At 34.2% G+C, this 24,472-nt stretch overlaps 1 protein-coding gene across 11 annotated transcripts in view; it reads left to right on the forward strand.

The window, feature by feature from the left end:
* MYCBP2 (MYC binding protein 2) overlaps positions 1 to 24,472 on the forward strand; it is a 271,236-nt gene that overhangs the window by 86,823 nt on the left and 159,941 nt on the right. For all 11 annotated transcript variants that reach the window (XM_064585965.1, XM_064585966.1, XM_064585967.1 and 8 more), the window contains 4 exons: positions 6,789 to 6,896; positions 14,005 to 14,124; positions 15,403 to 15,484; positions 23,181 to 23,298. In XM_064585965.1, the coding sequence (XP_064442035.1) occupies positions 6,789 to 6,896; positions 14,005 to 14,124; positions 15,403 to 15,484; positions 23,181 to 23,298 (428 nt within the window). The remainder of the gene's footprint in view (positions 1 to 6,788; positions 6,897 to 14,004; positions 14,125 to 15,402; positions 15,485 to 23,180; positions 23,299 to 24,472) is intronic.

Raw genomic sequence — 24,472 nt, forward strand, 5'->3', positions numbered from 1 at the left:
TTACGTTTAAAAGTGGTTTATTTTAATGAGAATGTACTGTCATTGTTTACATTATATAAATATGGGGAAAATTGCATATTAAATGTTTTATAGAAAATAGGGTAAAATTTAAGTTCTAGGTCTTTATGACAAATGGTAATTGAGTGACAGTTTCTTTTAATATGATTTGTTTAAGGATAATTATCAGTGCATCTTTTTACTACCTGTTTTTTCTCTTTTGGGAAATATTGGGTTGAATCATATGAATTGACCTACAAAAAACAGCAATTTCTTATGTTTCAAGCAAAATATAGCAAATCCTTATGATGACATGTAATTGCTTGCTCTGCGTGTTTTGTTAGTTTTTTTCTCCCTCTGTAAAAAAGCTTTTCTTCTCTAGCTGTAGTATGTTTCTGCATATCAAAAGTAAAAGAACATTGATTATGCATTAGTTCAACAAAATTTTGTGATTGCAGAATATTCTTTTGCCATTTATTTTAAAATGTGTCATAGACCTTAAAAATATAAATTCTAGCCTTTCAAAGGTTTAAAAAACTCCATTATTTAAATATTTACAGAGATTTTATTAGTGTATCTGATTTTATAAACACAGACTTATGTTCTAGGCAGTTGGTGTATATTTTCTGACAAGTCCGTTTCATCCTCTGTCCTCAATATATAGAAAGACTATTGGTGCACAGAAATTTTGTCTTGTCTTTATTTTTTGGTTGAGCTCTTTCTTACACATTTTTTTCATTTTTGTTTAAACACAGTATATAGTAAAATATGTAGTAAATATCTTTTCTTGATGAGTTAGGATCTTCATTATGGACCTTAATTATGGCATTCGTTACCTTATGTGATACTGAAATTTGTGCATATTAGAACCATGTCCTTGCTTTGCACAATCGCCATCATTACTATGGAATTGTGCAGTGAGGACATGTTACAATATGCATGTGTTTCATTTAACACAGTACAATGCAAAGAGAAGGCTGTTTGTACATTTTGTTTTGTAAAAATACTTCTAAATAAGAATTTTAACTGTGTACCCATTTTTAAAATGCAGATTCTTATTCAATGACTTTAGGAAATTCTTATACCATATTAAATAATTGAAAACCAGTATGGTGATATGACACTTTTATGATAGTATCTTTATATTCTTTCCCAGTACTCCATTGCTAGCAATTTTATAAGAAAACAAAATAAAATATACACAGAGATATATCCACACTTGCATAGGGAAAAAACTAGAAAGGTAAATACCAAAATGTTAGTAGTGATTTTTCCTGAAAAGTGAGTTTATAGATGATTTTTATTTTGTTCTTTATAATGTTTTTAAATAATCTCCAATATGTGTATTACTTTATAAACAAAATAAGAGTTATGTTTTTAAATTAAAACTTAAGTCATTGTTTCTTGAAAAAATAAAGACTAGTTCTAAGGCATTTGTACCTTACCTTTGCTTTTTAAAAAATATTTTTATGTTAATTGGATGGAGGAATGCCTTTTAAAAGTACTGCGCTTTTCATTATGGTAGGACAGTGGTTCTCAAAGTGGTCTCAAAGGGACCAGCATCATGAGCACTTGTTACAGTTGCCTGTTCTCAGGCCCTACCTCAGACCCTCTGAATCAGAAATTCAGGGAGCAGAGCCCAGCAAACTGTGTTTGAACAAGCCTACCAGGTAACTCTGGTGGTGCTAAAGTGTGAGAACGGCTGCTCCCAGGCAGGGATGTTCAGAGTTGCTTCCATGCACCTTTTACAGCAGAATACCTGGGCCTGCGTCCGAATTTCTGCCTTCTGCTAAAGAGCTAGGGAGAATTGTTTGTCTTGTTTTGTCTTAATGAGGAAGACAAAACAAAATAAAATAAATTTTTAGTATTCCAACTGCCACACATACCTGTATTTTTTTTCTTAGCCTCTTCTTGGTACTTCTTCGTTATTAACAGTTTAGTGATAAGTTAGTAATTACACTCATTAATAATTGGCTTTTACCTCTGTTGAAATTTCAGAACTTCAGGATTAGATGGTATCAAATTATTTTACTTGATTTATCTGTCTCATCCTATTTATCAAGTTTGTGTTGTTTCAAAGTTGATCAGAATTTTAGGACCTAGTCCTTGTATTAAAGCTTTGCTCAGCCTCAGGCCTATTGATGTAATTTAGCTGCAGCTATTTATGACACAGACTTATATAATGGAATGTGCTGTTGAAACCTGAAAGAACAGTGTTATTACCACATTTTTATTAATTTGGCACTTAGTCTTTAAATTTTTTATATTATTCTTTTAGGTAATGTTTTTCTTAAATGTATATTCTTAGGTACCAGTGTATTCATTTACATATTTTATTTCAGTGACATTTGTGATAAATTTTAGCTTTTTAGGTAATACAGGGTTGGTTGATGTTTAAATTCTCTGAGTCTTCTGTTAACTTTGTAGGTGAAATGCTTGTTCAGTGGAATTTTTAAGTAGAACTCTCTTAACTCCTCAGAACTACTGGGTGATTGTGTCAATGATCTTATCTTTGTATTCCCTTTCAGTGCTCTCTTGTAAGGAGAACTAAGCTCACATAATGTTGGCTACTTTTCTTTCTTTTCCCCTAAATGTCATCAAACTTTCATAATTGGGAGCTGTAGATGGCCGTGAGCTTATGTCCTGGCTTGCCTGGGAAGTCGCATTTTATGTTGACTGTCCAGGCCCTTTTCCTCTCAGTAGTTTCACTCGGATGATAGGTTCTGTGGTTGGCGAAGCTATGTGGCATGGCGGTCAGAGCATAGCTTCCGAAGTTAGGCTTTGGTTCAGACAGACCCTGGCTTCTTAACTTTTACTGGGGATGTATGATCCTGGAATTTAACCACTCTGAACCTCCCTTTTCTGAACCTTTAAAATGAGGATTACATGCAATGTAATGAGATAACCACTGGTAGAATTTTGGTGTACTTTCTTCCAATTTTTTTCTATGTATACTTTTTTGTTGAGTTATATCATTTCATACTGTGATATATATTGGTGTCCTGTTTTTTTTCCCCTTGATATCAGAAAAAAAATTTTGTGCTTTATTGCAGTGCCATTTTAAAGTAATATGGGGATTCTCTTTATTTTCTAATCAAGTTTTATACATTTCGAGTTGTATCACTGACAGTTTTGTTTTACGTATTTGGTTAATGTGATAGTATATACATTTTTTTTTATCTTGCTTAAATTTTTTTCCTAACCTTCCCATTCTTTCTACCAAGCAAATGAGGTTTAATCTAATGGGTATACTTCCATATCTTACTCCATTATAATATATCTACACATATATCTACTATGCTGATATCTACCCATGTGTGAAAGTATAGGCAAGTGTTTATTTACAAAAGTGGCATTATATTAGAGATACAGTTCTTTGCAGCATCTTTTTCTCATTTTACATCATGAAGACACACTAAATTAGTAAATATTGGTCTACTACATTATATTTAAGAGCTATATAGTATATTGTAATGTGGCTGTACTGCAGTTTATTCAACTATTATTTTGTTGATGGACATTTAGGTTATTTTCAAGTTTTTGTGGGTTTTTCTACAATAAATATTTTTAAACTTATAGCCATATTGGAGTTTTTGTTTATATAGTAGAGCTTCGGAGAAATAGAATATCTGGGCCAGAGAGTGTTTATGTTTTAAATTTTAACAGATTTCAAATTGTTTTTGAAATGTTACAGGAGTTTATCTTCTCCAGACTAATATCTGAGAGTGATGTTTTCTTCTAGCATCATATGTATTGTTCTTCTTAATTTTTATAAAACATGATGAAGTGTTATCTCATTGCTGATTTAAATAGCACAAAAGCATTTTCTTTGTAAAAAACCCACATAAAGATTTCTTGGGGCGCTTGGGTGGCTCAGTCAGTTAAGCATCTGACTCTTGATTTCGGACCAGGTCATGATCTCAGGGTTGTGGGATTGAGCCCTGCATCAGGTTAGCACTCATTGGGAAGTCTGTTTGAGAGTCTCTTTCCCTGTCCCTCTCTCTCTGCCCCTCCCCCTGCTCATGTGCTCATGCTCTCTCTCTCTCTCTCAAATAAATAGATCTAAAAAAAAATCTCTCTACAGCCTCATCTCTTTTTACTCTTTTTCCTGTTCCCTATGCCTGTTTTTTTTCCCCATATCTGTGAACCTTTGTAGTACTACTACCTCTTTAAGTCTTAGCTTATGTGGTATTTTCTCTTCTTGTACCCCAAAACTCCCTACATTCCCACTCTTAAGGTTTGCTGGCTGCCCCTTCGGTGTGCTTAATTTTCTCATAGCACACAGTCAAATTTCTTGTTGAGTTGTGTGTAAACTCTCCCTCCCTCCCCTCCCCACATTAGACTGTGAGCTTCTGAAAGCAGAGATGGTGTCTTGTTTTTCCAAGAGTTCCCAGGACCAAGTGTAGTGCCTGAAATTGGTCAGTACTTAATATGTCTTTGTTGACTAATTGAAAACATTTCATGGATGTCTCAACACCTCTACAATAAAGTTTCATGGTAGAAAAAGATTGTAATTACCTGTTTTTCATATGTAGCTCCAGACTCATTTCCTGTCACTTTCTGCTTCATAACCCTGCACTCCATCCATTTCGGCTATTATGTGTGTTTTTAATGACTATACAATATTGTTTAATCTCTGCTTGCTTTTATAAATCCTGTTTCTTTTGCCTGGAATGCCCTCTCTTTCCTTCTTTCTCTCGGCAAACTTTTTCTCATTCTTTCACCCAAGTAGATAGATCACTTTTCATCCTTCAGGGTGTGTACAGATTTCCTTTATAACATTTATCACAACATATTGCAACTCTTAGTTGTTTTATTTCTATCTTCCCTATTGGACTAAATTCTAATGAGATCTGTGTCTTTGTCATAATATACATGTACCTGGTGTCTGTTACATTAAAGATAAAAAATGGCAAATAAGTGAATGACTGAACTATGTTTATAAGAAAAATTGTTTTAGTCCATGGGACATTACTATTTTAGAACCTGATAGCCTGATATAAGTGGCGATTTAAATTGAGCTCAGATGGTATACTTTCTAGGCATGATTGCCTGTGGGCCTTCTAAATTTTTATATCCAGAGACCCTAAAAAGATTGAATTTAGTGAGAAGCTAAATAACTATGAATATTATGGGTGTAGTATTTTTATAGGAAGAAATAATATCCCAAGCAGACCATAGAAATCAGAAAAGGGTACTGTAACTTAATATTACTGTTATTTTGATATTTATAGTTCTTTGGGGTAGTTGGAAAGTGTCTCATGCTTTTTAGAGGGGTTTATATTAATTGAAAAAAAAATACATGTTGAAGAAATAAGACATTTTGTTCATATTTATCTAATCTTAGCTTGAAAATAATTGCTACTGCATTACTAGGAAATAATATTTAATTTTCCTGTTAACTTTAAATTAGCATATTTCTATCTGTAGTAATCATAGAATATGTTATTCTTGGTTTTTCATAGAATTGGTGATGCCTGCATTTTTTATATATATCTCAAGACATAATTAAAATGTTTTTCCTACCCATTTTTTAATATTTAATGAAGGGTACTATGGTGTTGAATTTGCATTTGTCAAATTTTATTATAGGGCAGTAGTTTTATTTTGTTCCATTGTTAGAAAAATTAATTATAGCTGAAGAGATATAGAGAATCATGAAAAAACTGGCTTTAATTAAAAACATTCAGTGCTTATGTACTGTCAATTCCCTTTTCAAATTTGGTGACTTCTTAATGTCAGATTTAGAGTGTTTTGAAATTTGCAGGCATTTTTGATGTTGCTCAAACTCAAGGAAAGGATAGTTCAATTCTATAAGAAAAGAACTGAAATTTTAAGATATAACTTAAAGTTTTCCCTTTTTAAGCTAAATGATAGTAGAGAAAAGCAAATTATAATTTTTATTGAAATTAATTTTGCTATTGATTTTTTTCTTGAATATAAGTGGAAATAACTGTAATCTATATGAATGTGCATTTGTATATGTGTGTGTATGTACATAGTGGAGCTTCAGAAAGAAATTATTTTATCAGAGAATTGTTAATGTTCCAAAAATGTTACTTGGGTTAGATTACCCTCTTCAGTATCAATACCTTGTTTCTGATTTTGTATATGTTGTTACAGAAATCACATTTAAACTTAGATTTATTCTTTTTAGAAAATTAAATACAACTTCTATAATCCTGTCCTCGTAGTGATTTTATATATATTCATGTCCATGAATGTGTGTCCATATGTGTATATGTATACATCATATCATAGTAATTTTTTGTTTTGTTTTGTTTTTTGCTGTCTTGTTTTCCTACCTGTATGGCAGAATGTAGTTGAGTCAGTAACATTTATCTTGGTTTTGTAGCAAGACTGATGTGGATATTAAATCTTGAAGACCTTGTTAAAATTTAATTATTAATTTAAAAATTATTTTGTTATTTTAATAGGAAATATATTGTTTTCTATTAATGGTTTACTAAGTTTGAATATATATGATATTAAAAATATTTGTAAGATATTTGTTTTAATTGAACTTTCTGATTATGTACTTGAGACTGTTAGTAACTATGTGATAATTTTTTGAGTTAAAAGAAATTTTACTTTATCACCTATAGTTCAGATACTAAAACTTGTGTGTGGAATGGGGGTGGGGGATTAACGTGGGGGAACTGGGGGAAAAGTATAATGTCTAAAACAGTAAAGAATAAATTTCCATGCTTTTTAGTTTGAATTATTTTTATTCATTGTAGTGTTTTCATTTTGTGAGCTTTTCTATGCACATACAAAATGTTTCTCCTCAGGCCCCCTTGTATTTGCTGGTCCTATTTTTATGAACCATCGAGAACAGGCTCTAGCCAGACTCAGATCCCATCCAGCTCAGCTAAAGCATAAACGGGACAAGCACAAAGGTATTTGGTCTTCCTTATCAATTAGGTGGGATACCTCCCCAGTTTCTTCCACTCATTTAAATTTTTTCTCTGGGAAAATGCACAAACCTAATTCTTCTACTTTGCTTCTATCATTATATAGCCTGAGGAGAAAGAACATGCTGAAAGATGTACTGTTTGTCAGTGACTGTCAGTCTCATTTCTTTTTATTTGTTAACTTAAAGAGACATTTTGCAATGTATCTTTTTCTTTTCCATTTCTTTTCAAATTTCATAACGTTGAGGGAAGGTAGAAAATAATTACTACTTTCTGTTCTTTATCCTTTATTATTTGCTCTTAGATGTCTGCTATTTGACATTTTATAGTCCTTTTTTAAAAAAATGCTTTAGAATTAACAAAATTACTAAATTCAGTGTATAAAGTGATAATGAGTTGATTGCTATTACACTTTTCCATTGTTTTAATATTAAAGTTTATATACGCAACACACACAAATTACTTGGTATTTGAGGGTTAAATGCTGATAGGTGTAAGCAAAGAATGAGTTATATAAACCTATTCCAGTCCTCGAAAACTGTCAGAGGTCTAGACAAGTCTGTGAATTGACTAAGAATCTATTTCTGAATAATTCTTTGAGATCTCACAGCTCTGGGTTAATTAGAAATATTCCTAAAGCAAGTTTATTTTCTTTTAAACTACAGCTATGGGTAAACTAATATCAGGAAAGAATTTAATGCAGAGAATTTATAAATTTATATATAAATTCTGCCTTGAATCCTGGCATGTGAACCAGGGGCTCTTTGACAAGTATAACTTTCAGTTGCTGCTTTCTTAAATGCTCAGGATATACCCCACGAAATAGAATACAGTTTTAAACACATACATTCCATATGGACAAATTAACCTGTTTTGTGTCTTATTTTTCTTTTGCTGCAAAACTGTTAGACTAATTTTATTTTTAAACTTTCATATGCAATATATTATAATTTATTTACATTTGCCTCTATCAGTTTATCAGTTTGCCACTCAAAGCAAAACCACAAAACAAAACAAACAAAACCCCTTTTACTAGTCAAAGCACTGGTGGGGCACTATTTAAGATATATTCTACAGAAATAAAAATAGAGAATATTTTAAATCTAATGTGATTAGCCATAGGAAAAATTTGTGATTGCTTTATTTACTGAGTGCCCTAATACTGCTATAAATATTTAAATCTAAGGAACGATATTTGGGGTATACTATATGTAAATTATTTTATTGCCAGAATCTCTGATCTCATATTTTATACTGTGCCACTATTAGGATGGATTTTCTCAGTGTCTTTTTTTACCCCCATTTAATGGAAAGTGGAATTTTTCCAGTAATTTACCTGAGGTTAAATGTTCACATTTCATGAAACAGTTTAAAACTTTTTCAGCTCCATGTTAGTATCTGATGGCCAAACATCCTAATTTTTTGCAGAATTTGAAAATGAAATGCTAAATGAAGACTAGGGTTACAAATTTAAGACAGACTTTTCACAGCGTCTTCATTGAGTAGCTGCAAAAGTTAATCAACAGTAACTAGCCTTACTGCCATCTTATCTACCACAGGTTTATCTTATAACAAGACTGCGTTTTTGTAGCAACCTCTTTAGAAGGACTTACTTGTGGTATTACAGTATACAGCCAGTTGTGTGTGTGTGTATGTGTTTTTATCAGGTTTTATAGAGTGAAACAGTTTCATCTCTTTACCACCAAAATGAATTTAAAGTGTAAGTAAGTAATATTTTATCAAATGGTGCTCTATTTTATATAGAGTATTAACTTACCACTCACTAATTCCTGTACACCCACAAATTCTCTTTCCCTATTCCCTTTGCATTCACTGTCCCTGTCATTTAATCATCTCGCCTTGCACTGCTTTTACTCTTGCTACATATAATCACGGTCTTTTAATAAATTTTTCCTACATATGTTTTTCTCTTTTTTTCTTACCCTGGTTGTCTTCCACTGAGAAATTTACTATATTAATTGCTGTGTTCTGTCTTACATTTAATTACACTGTAGGTACAAATTGTAGGACGGTAATAGTTAAAATTGTCTCGACTATAACTTTTTTGTGGGGGTGTGTGGAGGGTAAGAACTGTGGGTTTATTGTTCACAGGAGTGGGTTCTAAGATGGAAAGTTGGAGAGCTTCTGGCTGATTGGAGAGAATTCAGAGAAAGTCATAGAATCCATCCTGTTAACAGGCAAAATCTGACTAGAGGCAACCTAGACTATATAAGTCTCAGTTAATAAGTATAACATATAATCCATAAAACATATAGTAAGTTATTTTAGAAATGTAACCACAGACTGTATTTCAAACAGATAAGTGCATTAACATTTGTTTCAGCCATTCAGTGCCTTACATAGAAAAGGATTTTGATGTAGTACTCCTGGTTAGGAACATCTGAATTGCTCTGGAGACAGTCCTGAAATCTGGCTTGGAGTGACTAATGTGAAAGCCCGAAGGCTCACTGATAAACATCTGTGTGTATTTTACACCTATTTTCTGTTTAGAAATGGGTGTGGTGTAATGGAAATATTAGAGCCTTTGGAATTAGGCCTCAGTTTTAGTCCCAAATTTGTCATTTTTTAGAACTATGTGGCTGTTCATAAATTTCATAATCTCTTAGGCTTCAGTTTCCCTTTTTTTAAAAATAAGAATGATAATTCCTAACTGATTATGTTGATATGAAGATTAAAGTAAGATATATATGTATGTGTATATACATATATATTCTTTGAATTCTTTGCTTTCTCTTTTATTTTTTTATTTTTTTAAAGATTTTATTTATTTGACAGAGAGAGACACAGCGAGAGAGGGAACACAAGCAGGAGGAGTGGGAGAGGGAGAAGCAGGCTTCCGCGGAGTAGGGAGCCCGATGCGGGGCCCGATCCCAGGAACCTGGGATCATGACCTGAGCCGAAGGCAGACGCTTAATGACTGAGCCACCCAGGCGCCCCCGCTTTCTCTTTTAGAATTATCCAAAAGGCACAAAATCTGAGATTTGTTAAATATGTAATTAGTTTATTTTTACAAAAGGTTTAAGATGTCAGCCATTTGGTGTTTGTAAAATACATGAGCCTTGTTTTTTTTTTAATTATGTTAATCACCATACATCATTAGTTTTTGATGTAGTGTTCCATGATTCATTGTTTGCATATAACACCCAGTGCTCCATGCAGAAACGTGCCCTCTTTAATACCCATCACCAGGCTAACCCATCCCCCCAACCCCCTCCCCTCTAGAACCCTCAGTTTGTTTCTCAGAGTCCATAGTCTCTCACGGTTCATCTCCCCCTCCGATTTCCCCCCCTTCATTCTTCCCTTCCTGCTATCGTCTTTTTTTTTTTTTAACATACAATGTATTATTTGTTTCAGAGTTACAGGTCTGTGATCCAACAGTCTTACTAAATTCACAGCGCTCACCATAGCACATACCCTCCCCAATGTCTATCACCCAGCCACCCCATCCCTCCCAACCCCACCACTCCAGCAACCCTCAGTTTGTTTCCTGAGATTAAGAATTCCTCGTATCAGTGAGGTCATATGATACATGTCTTTCTCTGATTGACTTATTTTGCTCAGCATAATACCCTCCAGTTCCATCCACATCGTTGATCCTTGTTTTTGATCAAACTTCAAAACTGCCCTACTACTTATTACTAGGGCTGGTTACTTAACCCTTCTAAGCCTTGGTTTTCCCAGCTGCAAAGCAGAGTAACAGTACTGGTATCATGAGATTATTGTACTGATATTTAAAAAGCAACAATAGTGAATATTGATTGAGCACTTTTTATATATTATTTCACTTAATACTCAGGACCTTGTGAAGTAATGTCCATTATTGCTATTTTATAGATGGGAAAGCAAAGGCTTAAAGAAGGTCCAGTGTCCAGTTGTCATACAGCTAGCAAATAGGAGAGCCAGAATTCCAATTCAAGTCTCTTAGTCTTCAATGCCCCAAAACACTTCTCCACTGTACTATTTAAATTTTCACAGTGTTTAGCATAAAGTAAGTGCATAGCTAATTGTATTTGATAAGTGCTTTGCTGTTTTCTTTTAGTCATTTTGCTCAACGTACTCACTGTGTTCTGTGATACGTTTTATGATATGCATGACTATAAGATTACCCAAGGAAGTGTAGATTTAAGTAAAGATCAAAATTAAAAGTTAGAGTCCTTTAGATATTGAATCTTCTTTTCTCTATGTGTGTACACAAATATGCATAAATAGTGCAGCATATATATATACAATATTTTAGGTATCTGTCAAAGCTATTATAGTTTCATTATCACATATGTATGAACATACTCATATTAGGGAAAAATGCAGATATGCTTATACCTAAATGGCCAAATATAAGAATATTCAGACCTAATTATTTTTCCTGCAAATCTGAGATTAACTTTGTTGCTGCTCATTATCACTTTACTGAATAACAAGCTTGAGCAGAATTAATCTTGCTGAATTTCACTTGCTGATTCTTGAATTGACACTGAATTTTTGGCTATGAATCAGGTACCTTTTTTTTTCTTTGATAACCTGTAAATTTCTAAACTGTTAGAAGTATACTTGATCTTTTAAACTGACATCAAATACCAGATACAGATAGATATTTTTAAAATTCTTCCACTACTGCTGATAATGATCAAGAACTTCATCCCTGTTTTTTTTTTTTCTTTTACTTGTTATGTTTTCACTATCTATAATAATTGAGAGAGTGTTTTATATAGTTAGATACAGGTTTGTTTAGATGAACTTGAACAAAATGTTTCCAGTATTATTTTTACCTTTAAATAATAACTAATACTCTTTTAATCACTATGATTTTAATTAGTAAATTACTAGGCTTTTTTTTTTTTCTCCTTCCCTGATGCTATACCTCTATTGTGGGATTTGTATCTATATTAATCTCTGACTCATGGGAGAGGGCAAATGCTAAACTCAAAGGTAGAAACTTCTAATTAAGCATCAATACATTTATATAAAGTGGAATGATACTTGTAATATTGAATTTTGCTAAGTCTGACAAAATCATGTGAACACAGTTTGTTTTCTCTGTTAGATTAGATTTGGTTTTAATAATTAGATATTTTTACCAATTGAGATAAAGCTGTAAAATTTCTGTACATCTGTCATCTTTAGTTTTTAAACAATACTTACTCCTTTTTGTATAGGCCCTCATTTATATTAACCATTCCACTGTCTTTCCAAGACAAGGAGTCTCTGAACTAAGATTGTATTTCATTTTGGATGGAGTTAAACAAAGTGTTGTTATTTTTTTTCTTTTTTAGGCCATTCATTCTTGCAGATTTAATTTGGCAAACCCACATTAGATAATTTAGCAAAAGAGGAATCCTATTCTTTATCCTATTATAGTAAAACCTCTCACTAATTCAGAATTTATTATACTTCAGATGCAGTATTTGTGATCTTTTTTGAGTAAAAAAATCAAAGTAATTTCTTCCTCTGAATTTTCAGGGTCATACTTATAAGGGGAAACCTGTCTAAAACACTAGCTTTTCAAACCAAGGGCTCAAGAAATGAAGGATTCCTTCAACGTGCCTTCAGCCTCTGGGTCCAGCAATTAATTCTTGTATGTTAAAGGACTTTTATGTTTATGGTACATTTTTATGTAATATAGGCCTATTTTGAATTATAATGTAGGTAACCACATTTTATTTATTGTAGCATTTAATCTATACTCTGTACTGCTTGTGAAGGTATTAGAACTGAATTTTTACCTAAATGTTTTATGATTAAGACTTTCTCAGTAAGTCATATGGGCCAACCCATTCTATGTTATTCCGAATTAGTGAGGTTTTACTGTCCTAGTGTTATAAAGAGTTTAAAGAATTTTGAAATAATAGAAAGTTAGTTATAAAAAGGGAACTCATAATTTAGGCCAATCTTGTCTTACCTGGATTATTACTAAAGGTTAGAAATACTATATAAAAAAAGAAAGGGTAACACTGAACATAACAGGATTTGATGTTTTTCTGTCTAGCATTCTAAAATGGGCAATAAAAATTCAGATGTAATTAAAAATGTGTGTAGATCCACATGTGTATCTGCATATTATACACACTTGTTTAGAGTTGCTATACCACATGAGAGTGGCTTAGACTAGTTGACCTTTTGAAATTCCTTCCAGATTTACATTTATTCCATGTGCAAGGAATTTGAATCTTGATGATACAGAGGTCATATGTTAGTGATGTATAGTTTTAGATTAGGAAAAATGAGTTGTCTCCCTTATTTACACATTCCAAACTAAAGTTTTATATTCTGGAATGTGGATTTTATTTTATGGTCAGAATGCCAGAATATTCACAGTCAAATGTAAAAAATAGGAGTGGAGGAAAATGCCTGAAGCAAGTTCAAGGGAGGAAATTATAAAAAGAAAGGGGGAAGAAAGAAGAACTGAAACAGAAAGGTTTGGTTGAGAGTAGTGTTTGGGGGCCAGAAGAAGACCACAAAGTAGAATGGCTGAGGGGCAGGGTGGAACAGGAAAGATGAATGAGAGCCAGCCATTGGATTACAATATATTGGATAAAGCTCTTTGGTCTTTATACATTTTTTAAAGTTCAGTTGAGTGTAACAATACTGATGGACAGGGTAGCCTTTCTGAGATGTATATGGGAAATCTAAGTCATTTGCAAATCAACTAGGAATTTTTTTTTATGTGGCTGGTACTAACACTATCACTGAGTTTAAAATAATTGTTAAATGACTTTGCATGCAGTTATTTTTATGCCAACTAAATTTTCCCGTGTAAACTAATTAGGATTTTGTTATTTGTATAATTTAATGACCCATTTACATTACATAACTGACTAGCTTAATAGTTTTTATCCATAACCAAATCTTTTCTCTGTTTTTATTGATTTAGTGATATTTGCAAACAGAAATATATAGTCTATCTTTCCAAAATTGCTTCTTTGCAGGTAGATTCTTGATCTATCACTTCTAACAGCTGCAGATTCTTCTTGCTTATTTCTCTTAACATTTTTCTCTTGTTCTTCCATAGTAAACTGATTTAAAGTTTTATTTTGAAGATGAATAATGGCTTAATCACAAATTATGACACTTACAGATGGAAGTGGAGAACGAGGAGAAAAAGATGCCAGCAAAATCACAACATATCCTCCAGGCTCTGTGCGATTTGACTGTGAGCTCCGGGCAGTACAAGTCAGCTGTGGATTTCACCATTCAGGTAGCAGCTGGAACTTTAGGGTATAACTGCATTTTTACAATTGTGCTAAATATTTGTTTAGTTTTGACAAATGTAGTCTATTTAGTATGTGTTAAAAGCTGTAGTATGGCAATTTCTCTCCAATCTGTAAAAGCTTTGTATTTGTTACAGAATCTCTTTTTAAAAACTGTGGCATGATAGAATAGGTATTTGTCTAGAAATCTGGTTTTTAATCTGTCTTCTGATAGACTTATTTTATAATTCAATTAATGAAACTCCTGAAGATGAAATAATCCCTAAAATCCCTTTGCACTCTAGGATTCTGCGATTTTTATCACCTGGTCCCATATTTTGCTACTGTTCAATGAAAAATGTGTATCAACAAATTTCTTAAAATGTAGAAAATAATTAAATTCTTAGTAAATTATTGACATTTGACCTATATAGCGTAGGTTGTACTATTCAACTGTTATAAAAATAAAAAGTTAAATTCTTTCTTTGGTACTAAATGTATTTCCTTATTTGATAAAGCATTGACAGATATTAAGGTTCTAACATTTCACTGAAGTTGTGCATAAATTGTACAGAGCTCAAACCCATGTGCTACCTATATAATTATCCTAGATATGAGAGAACGTTATTTTCTATGGAATTTTCTACTCATTATTGATAGGGTTTTACAGTTGGCCCAAACCTGTATCTTATTAAATATTAATATTATTAAGGGGGTATTTATAAGAATTTTAATGTATTATGAACTAAAATTATATTATCTTACTAAATATAAATTGCCTGTGATTCAGTTACCCTTTTTTTTTTTCAAGTTTTTATTTTAATCATCTGGTGCTCATATGACTGGTGTACTCCTTAATCCCCATCAACTATTTCACCCATCCTCCCACCCATCTCCCCTCTGGTAACCATCAGTTGGTTCTCTATAGTTAAGATTCTGTTTCTTGGTTTGTCTCTCTCAATCTCTTTTTTTTTCCCTCTGCTCATTTGTTTTGTTTCTTAAATTCTACAAATGAGTGAAATCATATAGTATTTGTCTTTCTCTGACTTTCTTTTACTCTCTAGGTCCATCCATGTTGTTGCAAATGGCAAGATTTCATTCTTTTTTATGGCTGAATAATATTACATTGTATATACGTATGCTACATATTCTTTATCCATTGATGTCAATTACTCATTTAATGGCTCTGTAAATTTTAAATAGTGAATATTATACTGCTTTCAGAATTTTTATGATAGAAATATAAGATGCGTATAATAAAAAAAAGCTGTGTATTTTGGTTTCAGTGGTTTTAATGGAAAATGGAGATGTCTATACATTTGGATATGGGCAGCATGGGCAACTAGGACATGGAGATGTCAATTCCAGGTACTCTGACTTGAAGATACTGTTTTGTTTTGTTTTCTTTTTTCTTTCTAAATATATATTTCTACACTTGAAATTGTATTTATACCACTGTTTTGTAAAGTGTAGCCCATAAATTATTGGTGGATCTTGATTTTGTGGTTGAGTGCTTTTGTGAGGATAGATTATTTTGTGGTTTCAGAAGAAAAGTTGATTTACGTTTTATACATTTAAAATATAAGATTAACTATGATTATCACAAAATCCTACCATATTCTTAATAATTACTATTTTTTTAAAGGCTGTTCATGGCAATAGAAAAGACAGTGAATATCCCCAAATTGCATTTTTAAAAATCAGCAATGGATTCATTCATATTCCTTGATGTTGTCTGTTTTGAAATTTTGGTCTAATATTAACATGAAATCATGGAAACATGTGAATAATTTTTAAACAAAACCTGTGATCTCTCAGAGAAAACTGTTTGACTTATCCAGAATAGTGAAGAACTAATTGTGGTGGAGGCTACCAGACATTGCCTTATACTCATTCTTCCCTACTTCATTTGGGAGTAGAGTTTTAGTTGGTGACATGACCATGCAGCTAAAGACTTCGTTTTCCTCCCTCCATTGCTGCAGAATATGGCCGTGTGAACTAAAATGCTTTGTGCTTTGGAACCATGCTCCTCTCCTTCCTTCCCAGCTTGCTGCCTGGAATCCAGATTTGGTGGCAGGAACTGGAGAAGTTGATACAGCAATCATAAATTGGAAACCATGTATTGAGATTGGCAGAGCTACAAGATAGAAATAGTTTGAGTCCCTGACACCGTAGAACTGCCACATTGGCCCCTTACAAGTGGACGCTTAGCTGAGAGAGAAATAAACTTCTATCTTGTTTAAGTCCCTGTTAACTTTGGCTTTCCTAAAACAGCTGAATCCATTTCCTGCTTAATACAGTAGTGAGAATGCTTTTGGCCAAAAGTATAGAAAATCCATCTTTATTAGTTCAGGACTTGAAGAAGAAGTTGCTAAGACAGGACGTGATGTGCAAAGGATTCATTGGGAGAAAGCTCCTGTGGAAGTTAAAAGGGAAAAAAGCAGGAATAAGCAGGGAAAACTGTCAGACACAATGCCCAGGTCACAGGTCTGACCCCTGAGAGAGGAAGGAAGGAAGGATAGAGTAGGAAGTGTCTAGAGTGAAGTGCGGTTCTGAGAGAGTTTCAGGCAGGCAATGGGGTGTCCTCAAGCTGAGGCTGTCTTTGAAGGAGCCCCAAATTGGGCAGGATGGTCCAGCTCAGACATAGGCTGGCAGCAACCTAGGGGAAGAATGGCCACATGGATCCAAAGGAACAGCATCTAAGGCTGTCAGTCAGCTATGCTCCCTAAAGTAGGTCATCAGAGATCTGAGTGATCCACATATATGGCTGCCTCACCATTGAAACCAGCCTTGTTGATCAAGTCTGGAGATAGGTACGGCAGCTTTAGGCCAGACTTGACTTACTAATTCATTTCGCCGTAAGAACCTTCTTTTATGAATCTCTACTCTGCCTCATTCTCCCTTGTAGTCATAAGATACCTGCCAGAATCAACTGGGTGTATATGGTTTCTCTTTTACATACAGTGAATTACTCTAGTCGTTAAATAAAATCCAGGATTTTCACTTTGTTCTGAAACCACCCCGTTACTCTGGCAGGGATGCAGTTATTGCCATTTATATGGTAAAGACCAATGATTCTTAATCCTGGCTGCACATTGGAATTACCTAGGGAACCTCAGAAATCCTATGCCTGGATTCTACCTCTAGAATTTCTAAGAAGTGTATGTTGGGAGGTGGGGTTGGGGTGGAGGTGGATGGAGGCAGCAAGGGCAGTGCTGGATAGGATCAAGAGTTTTTCCTAAAAGCTGTCCAGACTCTAACGTGCATCAGGATTAAGAACCACTCACTGTCTGTCCCTTGAGGGCAGGGTCAGACCCATTTTCAGTGCACACAAAATGGGTATGAAATGGAATGTCCTTAGTTACTTTGATGAATGTTGTTGCTAATGAGAAGAGATGATTAAGGAACCATTAAGTTGAATTTCTCACTAAAAATATAGGTGTAGCATACATTTGATATTCTTGTCAAGAGATTTGTAAAGTTATCACAATCTTTTTCCTTTTATTTAAGTGTTTTATTTTAATACTAGATAGTTAACAAAAGCTATCACAATCTTAATGACAAATATTGTGCTTGGAAAGAGAACAAAAGGTCTTTGGCAGAATTAGTTTATCAAATATCACTGGATATGACATTTGGATACTGGATGTTGGACATGAGAAAATACCAACGGCTTGCAGGGTTGAGCAGTTACAGTCAGGTGTTAGAAGGCAACAGATATTTTGCTTTAGAGTGGAATGACATCAGTGATATGCAGAGACTGAGTCAGGGTTGTAATTTGTATGGGGAAGAATTTGGCAACTTTTCTGTTTTTCACTGAGGCTCATGACACAGGAGAAGAGGGTTTATCATTGTCTTCATTATCATCATCATCATCATTGTTGCTGTTATTGATTATTTTGTAGTCATGGCATAAGCTGAGAAAAGTGCATTACGGTTAGACATGATGGACCATCAATTGTGTGCAACAAGAGGGCGCTTCTTCACAAATCGTACTTTGTACTTCAGTGCCATTCCACAGGAAATAATTGGCAAATCACTATATTTCATGGTCTCTCCTGAGTGGGAGGGAAATAGTGAAAATCATGATTATAATCAAATCACAGCTCTGAGGTAACTGTGCGATATGATGAATGATCAGCATAGGCACACTCTGCTACACTACATTGAGGTGTAATGGCTGTTGAAAGAGAAGTGCTCTTGTCAGCTTTTAAAATAAAGAGGTTACCTAAAAACACTGTCTCGTAGACCTGATTGTATCAGTGAGCACCAACCCTTAATTTGCAGTGACTTGCTCAGGTGATGATATCATAACAATATGCTGAGTATTTTGAATAGCTGGAATTTTTCATCTTCACAAAAATATAATTGGTTTAAATTATTAAAAAGATTTCAGGTTTCTTAAGAAGATTAAACTCTGGTGGGGTTTGCTTTAACTGCTCAAAGTTGTTCTTTTCCCACAGGTACATTTCCATTCCTGGTTCCATTGAGTTGTAGTATGTGGTGTGGGGAGAGCAAACTGGGTAACCCAGTGAAAGAATGCTTACACACTATGCCTGGTGTGCTACATAGAAATTAGCCAAAACCGTTTCTATTGTAACCACTCTAGTTACCCTGTTTGTCTTGACCCATGGGGGACTTATAAGGCAGGACACAAGAACTATGGTACTAATTGAGAAACAAATTGGCCACGTATGTGGAGGAACAGCCCCAGGAGGAACAGAGCCCCTATCACATACATGTTAACTACCACAAAGAAGACATTTAATAGATATTTAGTTAAAGGGGATGATTGGGGCCTATTTTTAAAAGTTTGTAGTAATCAAGTGCTTTTAACTGGAATTTAATGTGTGGTTATGGAAGGTCAGTATTGAAGTGTGCATGGTGGCAAAGATTAACAAAATGTTATTGATGGTCGCCTTACTTAATGTGTTGTCCTGGCAGAATGACTGAGTTCATTCTCTGGTTTGGGTCCTGGTTCTATCACCTGGTGCCCGTGTATGACCTTGGCCAAGTTACTTTTCTTTGTCTCTGTTTCTTCCTCTGTTTAACTGGAGTACGTATATTTTCCTCTGAAGGTTCTTGTGAGAATTCAGGGAGATCATGCCTGTTACTTAGCACAGGGCCTAGTCCACAGTAAGTGCTCGGGGATGTTAGCTGCTGCTTTATAAAGTGATTGTCAGAAAGCTTGTGAGGGCTTCTATACATTCTTATGACATGAGTCTACTAACCCTCTTTTTGGTTTGTTTATTTTGTTCATTATGCTTCTAAATGTCTGAATTCCACTTTATGTATTTATTTATTTTTTTACCATTTTCAGTAAACCTTAACCTGGATGTTGACAAAGAGATTATATAGTTTAGATGCTTTTATTCTCTGTTTTCCAGTAGAATTTTGATCATTCTTATAGTGTTTTTTAGTTTCTTCTTTTTCTTGCTAGACTGTCTTCATTCTGCATTAATATATTACCCAATCATAGTATCTGGAACCATTTAGAGAAGGTTGCAATCTTTGCTTCATCTCTTACCAACTATATAACTGCAATTTACTAGGCCTTACTTTAAATATCCCATAGGATTGTTAAAGAATTAATGCAGTGTATGTAAAATGCCTAGTGTGCACACATGCGTGCAAACATACACATGTAGTTTTTCTTTTCCGTTCTTCTTATGTAGTCAAAATAATTTAATAAATGGGCTCACTAATATTATGGAAAGGGTTCAAAGACTGTATTAGAAGGCCTGCCACCAGCTCTTGGGAAAATGCTTGAAGCTCTTCAGATCTACCCATAGAGTTATTTTAATAATCAGTGATAGTTTATGTAAAAGTGCTTTGCATACTACAGACAAGTGAACTGTTATAAGAATGTTCCCTTTATTCTTTGCTACTGGACATTTAGAGAGCATTAGTTCACCATATAGCCCTTGGGGCAATTGTTTTTTTGGCACAACTTCCTGTAGCTCAGAGTTGAAAACCATTTACCTTTCACTACTATTCTTGGTCATATTACTCCATCCACAAGTTAAAAAACTACTGCTCTTTTGAGGCAGGGCTGTTGGGCTTGACTCCCCTTTTATTACTTACCATTCACTCAGTTACCTTTCATTCATCTAAAATTTCGTATCTGTTTCACAGTGTTTTCTGACTCAGAGTCTTGTCACACTCATGAGTGACTTTTTTCTCCTTGTCAGTGGTCCCATACAATATACTTATCTTGACACCTTCTATCTAGTAAATTTTACTTCCACATTCATGATAGTTATTCTTAGGACCCATCTTGGATCCAGCACAGCTCCAGCTCTGAATTCTTAAGTTTAAACACCTCATAATCTGATGATAATTTCTTTTTCTGTTACTTAGCTTTACTTTACTTGGCCTTTGACTTTATCAGTACTTCATTCCCCACTGCCCTTTACATTTTTACTCTCTTCTACCTTTTTTTACTTTATTTTCTCCCCAAGTTAGAGATTGTTATTTATTCTCTTCATCTATACTCTCACCAGTAACCTCAGTTTTCTTTCCCTCTTGATCTCAATGCTAGGGCATGGCACTTCAGCATGGATCAATCTATCCATGTTTTCCATGTCTAACTTAGGCTTCTGGAAAAAAGTAAATCACTGTATGTGTGCAGATTGTTACCTGACTTCCAGATTCAACCAGGGCTTCTACAATGGGCAGTCATTGTTCTGCTTTTTGGTTTTGAACTATTTGGTTTAACACCTCTTGAGAATTTGATGAAAGATGGGGTCTCTCTTCAGAACAGTAGATATAAGAATATACACATAAAGGTTGGCTTACAAATTTAGAAGGTTCACAGATCTCCTGAAGCTCACTCATAGACTTCCTAGAAGCCTTTGAATCTTAGTTAAAAACTCCTGGTCTACATATTTATTTGTTCCATTCACCACCGTCCCTTTTCTGTAATCTTCAGATCCTCTGCTTTACCCATTTCCTTCTTCTATTCCATCACAGCAAAAATAAAAACCATTAGGTGGGAAATTCTTCAGCCCACCAGCTCTACAAACCTATCTGCATCCATACTACTTCTTTTGCTCCTTCTTTATGTTACTTTGAAAGAGGGACCTGTTCTCATCCATGTTATGAAGCCTACCTACCTTTTCCTTAAGGATCTTGCCCTGTTTCTTTTCTCCTCTCTAAACTGTATCTTTAGCCTTTTTATCTCCACTCATGCTTTTAAACTTACATAAATCTCTATCATCTTAAAAGGAACAAAGCCTGATTGAGCTTCATTTTCCCTTTAGCTGTTGGTTCTCCTTTATTTTTCTTTTTTGTGTGGAGATTCTTGAAGGGGTTTTGCATAGTCTCTGACCCCACTGTTAACTCTTCATCTGCTAGTTTTGTGCCTGTTCTCCACCAAAGAGACCTTTTTCTTACTAAATCGAGTGGTCATTTGTATGTGTATATAGAGTGTTTAGCATGTACATTATTTCCCCCTTCTTGAAACCTTCTCTTCTGGTAACTGTCTCCATAACACATTTTTCCAGAGTTCATTCTTCCTCTTTGTTATGTCTGGGATTGCTGTGAGCTCTTCCTCTGTCCATACCTGATGTGTTAGAAGAAACTCATAATAAAAATTAAGATCTCTTCTTTGCTCTAATTGTCTTCCTAGATCTCATTCATTTTCATGTCTTAAGTGAATGTTACCACCATCTACTTTGTTGCTTAAGCAAAATACCTTCCTGCCCCATATCAGTCACCTGCCAAGTCTAGTCAGTTCTGTTCCTTACAGCTATCAAATTCATTCATTTCTTTGAATTCATACTGTTTTTTGTTCAGGTCTTCATCATAACTCCCCAGATTATTGCAAGATTTTCATAACTAGGTTTCCAGGTACTATTCATTGCAGCCTGAATAACCATTAGAAAATATATTTTATGTAATTTTTAAAAAATTTAAATAATGGGGTGCCTGGATGGCTCAGTTGATCTGACTCTTGATTTCACCTCAGGTCATGATCTCAGGGTCATGAGATCAAGCCCTGCATCAGGCTCCGCACTGAGCATGGAGCCTGCTTAGGATTCTGTCTCCTTCTCCCTTTGCCCTCCCTGCCTGCTCGTGCTCTCTCTCTTTCTCTCTAAATAAAAAAATTAAATTTTAAAAAATTTAAAGTATCAGAATTGTCTCTAAAACAGAGCTCTCCTATTATGTGTCTACTATTTCTACAGTGATTATTCTAATTACAGATAATGATTATTAAAAGTGGTTAATAAATGCTTAATAAAGTCATACAAGGGTGGATACAATGGATATAAGGATGTCCTTTATTGTAATAGTTACCATTTACTCAGTGTTAAATGTGTGCTAGACATTGATCCAAGCACTTGACATATATGAACTTCTCTATTGTTCATAGGAACCCTACGGGGTAGGGTTTAATATTATCCTCTATGTTATAGAAGAGAAAACTAAAATACAAGAAGGATGAGTACCTTGCTCACAGTCTTGGTCACTGCTGTTGTGTGGTGGAGCCAGGGTTTACACCCAGGCAGTCTAGCTCTAGAGTTGGAGCATCCAGTCACTGCTCTAGTGCCTCTCGCCATACTGTATTCTGATTTCCTTAAGCACTATGTTAAAATCTAAAATCATGGCTCAGATAAAAAGCTAGAAAAAATTATATAAAATTGATTGTTTTGTATAGCTCCTGGATTGAATTCCTGTTAAAGCAGCATATGATTTTTATTTCATCTAATAAATATTTATAGAGATCTCTAACATGCCATTGCTATAAAAGGTAAATTTTTTCCTTTTAGAACAAAGGTAGCACCAGTCTTTCAGAAAAAATAAAAATTATGTGTCCGTAAGTAGGGTAGTAAATTCAGGAAATCTTTAATAATCTCTTTAAAGTCAGTGATAATGTCTTTTTCATCTTTGTATATCTGGCACCTAGGATGAAGACAGGCATATAGTATCTCAATAAATATTTACCAAATATACCAGTAGTGCCTTTTATCTCTTCTATTCCTTATTGCAATGTTTATTTATTGCTTTTTATTTCGGTTGAGTCTTGTAAGAAATTGACTTAATTTTTTTTTTTTTAACCTAGGGGATGTCCCACTCTTGTTCAAGCTTTGCCAGGCCCTAGCACACAAGTTACTGCAGGCAGCAACCACACGGCAGTACTTTTAATGGATGGACAGGTCTTCACATTTGGAAGTTTTTCTGTAAGGAATTTTTTAAGCATTAATAGTATTGCATTGTACCATTGCCAATTTGTCTGTGTCAGCTATTTTTTCTGGTTTCAGTGAAATTCTTGTGTTATAATTATTGCATATGCATATTTCCTGTCTCCACATCCAGCACACACAAGACTTGAATGACATTACTGTGAAATAATGATCTTCTCTAGTGTAGTATTAGGATTTATTATATTTAATGGCAGTGTTAGAATTTGACATGCTTATTCCAGGTCAAAATCCTTTAAGCATTCAGTAGAGTTATTCTGTCATTTAAAAGCATATTTCCCAAGTAGCTTGCAAAGATTCATTTTTAACATACAGAACTGTTTCTAATTTAGAACTTCTTAAAAGCCTGGTTTTCTTGTAGATTTGTTTAAAATTATAGTTTCCTTTTTCCTCTCCCTCACTCCCTGTCTCTGTCTGCTTGCCTGTTTTGTTCTCTTTCCACCAAAGCTTGAAAAGACTGAAAATGCTCTGAGAATTTTGTATAGTTTGGGCATAGTAGAGATCAAGGAAAAGCTTCGTAAGACTGTGCTAATAAGCCTATACCGTCTCTGATGTGGGTAACTACTCAGAACTGCATAACCTAAGTCTCTGGGATGTAATTTGCAACTATTGATTTTTTTTTTAAATGTAAATGTGAACTTTCAGAAAAAATCTTTTATTTGGAAATGCTTTTAAACTACAGAAAGATCGCAAAAAGTAAGAATAGTACATAAAACACTTATATACTCTTTTTTTTAATTCTTTTTATTTTATTTTATTTTTTTATTATTATGTTAATCACCATACATTACATCATTAGTTTTTGATGTAGTGTTCCATGATTCATTGTTTGCGTATAACACCCAGTGCTCCATTCAATACGTGCCCTCCTTAATACCCATCACCAGGCCAACCCATCCCCCCACTCCCCTCCCCTCTAGAACCCTCAGTTTGTTTCTCAGAGTCCATTGTCTCTTATGGTTCGTCTCCCCCTCTGATTCCCCCGCTTCATTCTTCCCCTCCTGCTATCTTCTTCTTCTTTTTTTTTTAACATATAATGTATTACTTGTTTCAGAGGTGCAGGTCTGTGATTCAACAGTCTTACACAATTCACAGTGCTCACCATAGCACATACCCTCCTCAATGTCTATCACCCAGCCACCCCATCCCTCCC

The sequence above is a fragment of the Mirounga angustirostris genome, unplaced genomic scaffold (genome assembly GCF_029215605.1).
Source record: "Mirounga angustirostris isolate CCGP_5_RB_7025 unplaced genomic scaffold, mMirAng1.0.hap1 SCAF_3, whole genome shotgun sequence".
NCBI lineage: Eukaryota > Metazoa > Chordata > Mammalia > Carnivora > Phocidae > Mirounga > Mirounga angustirostris.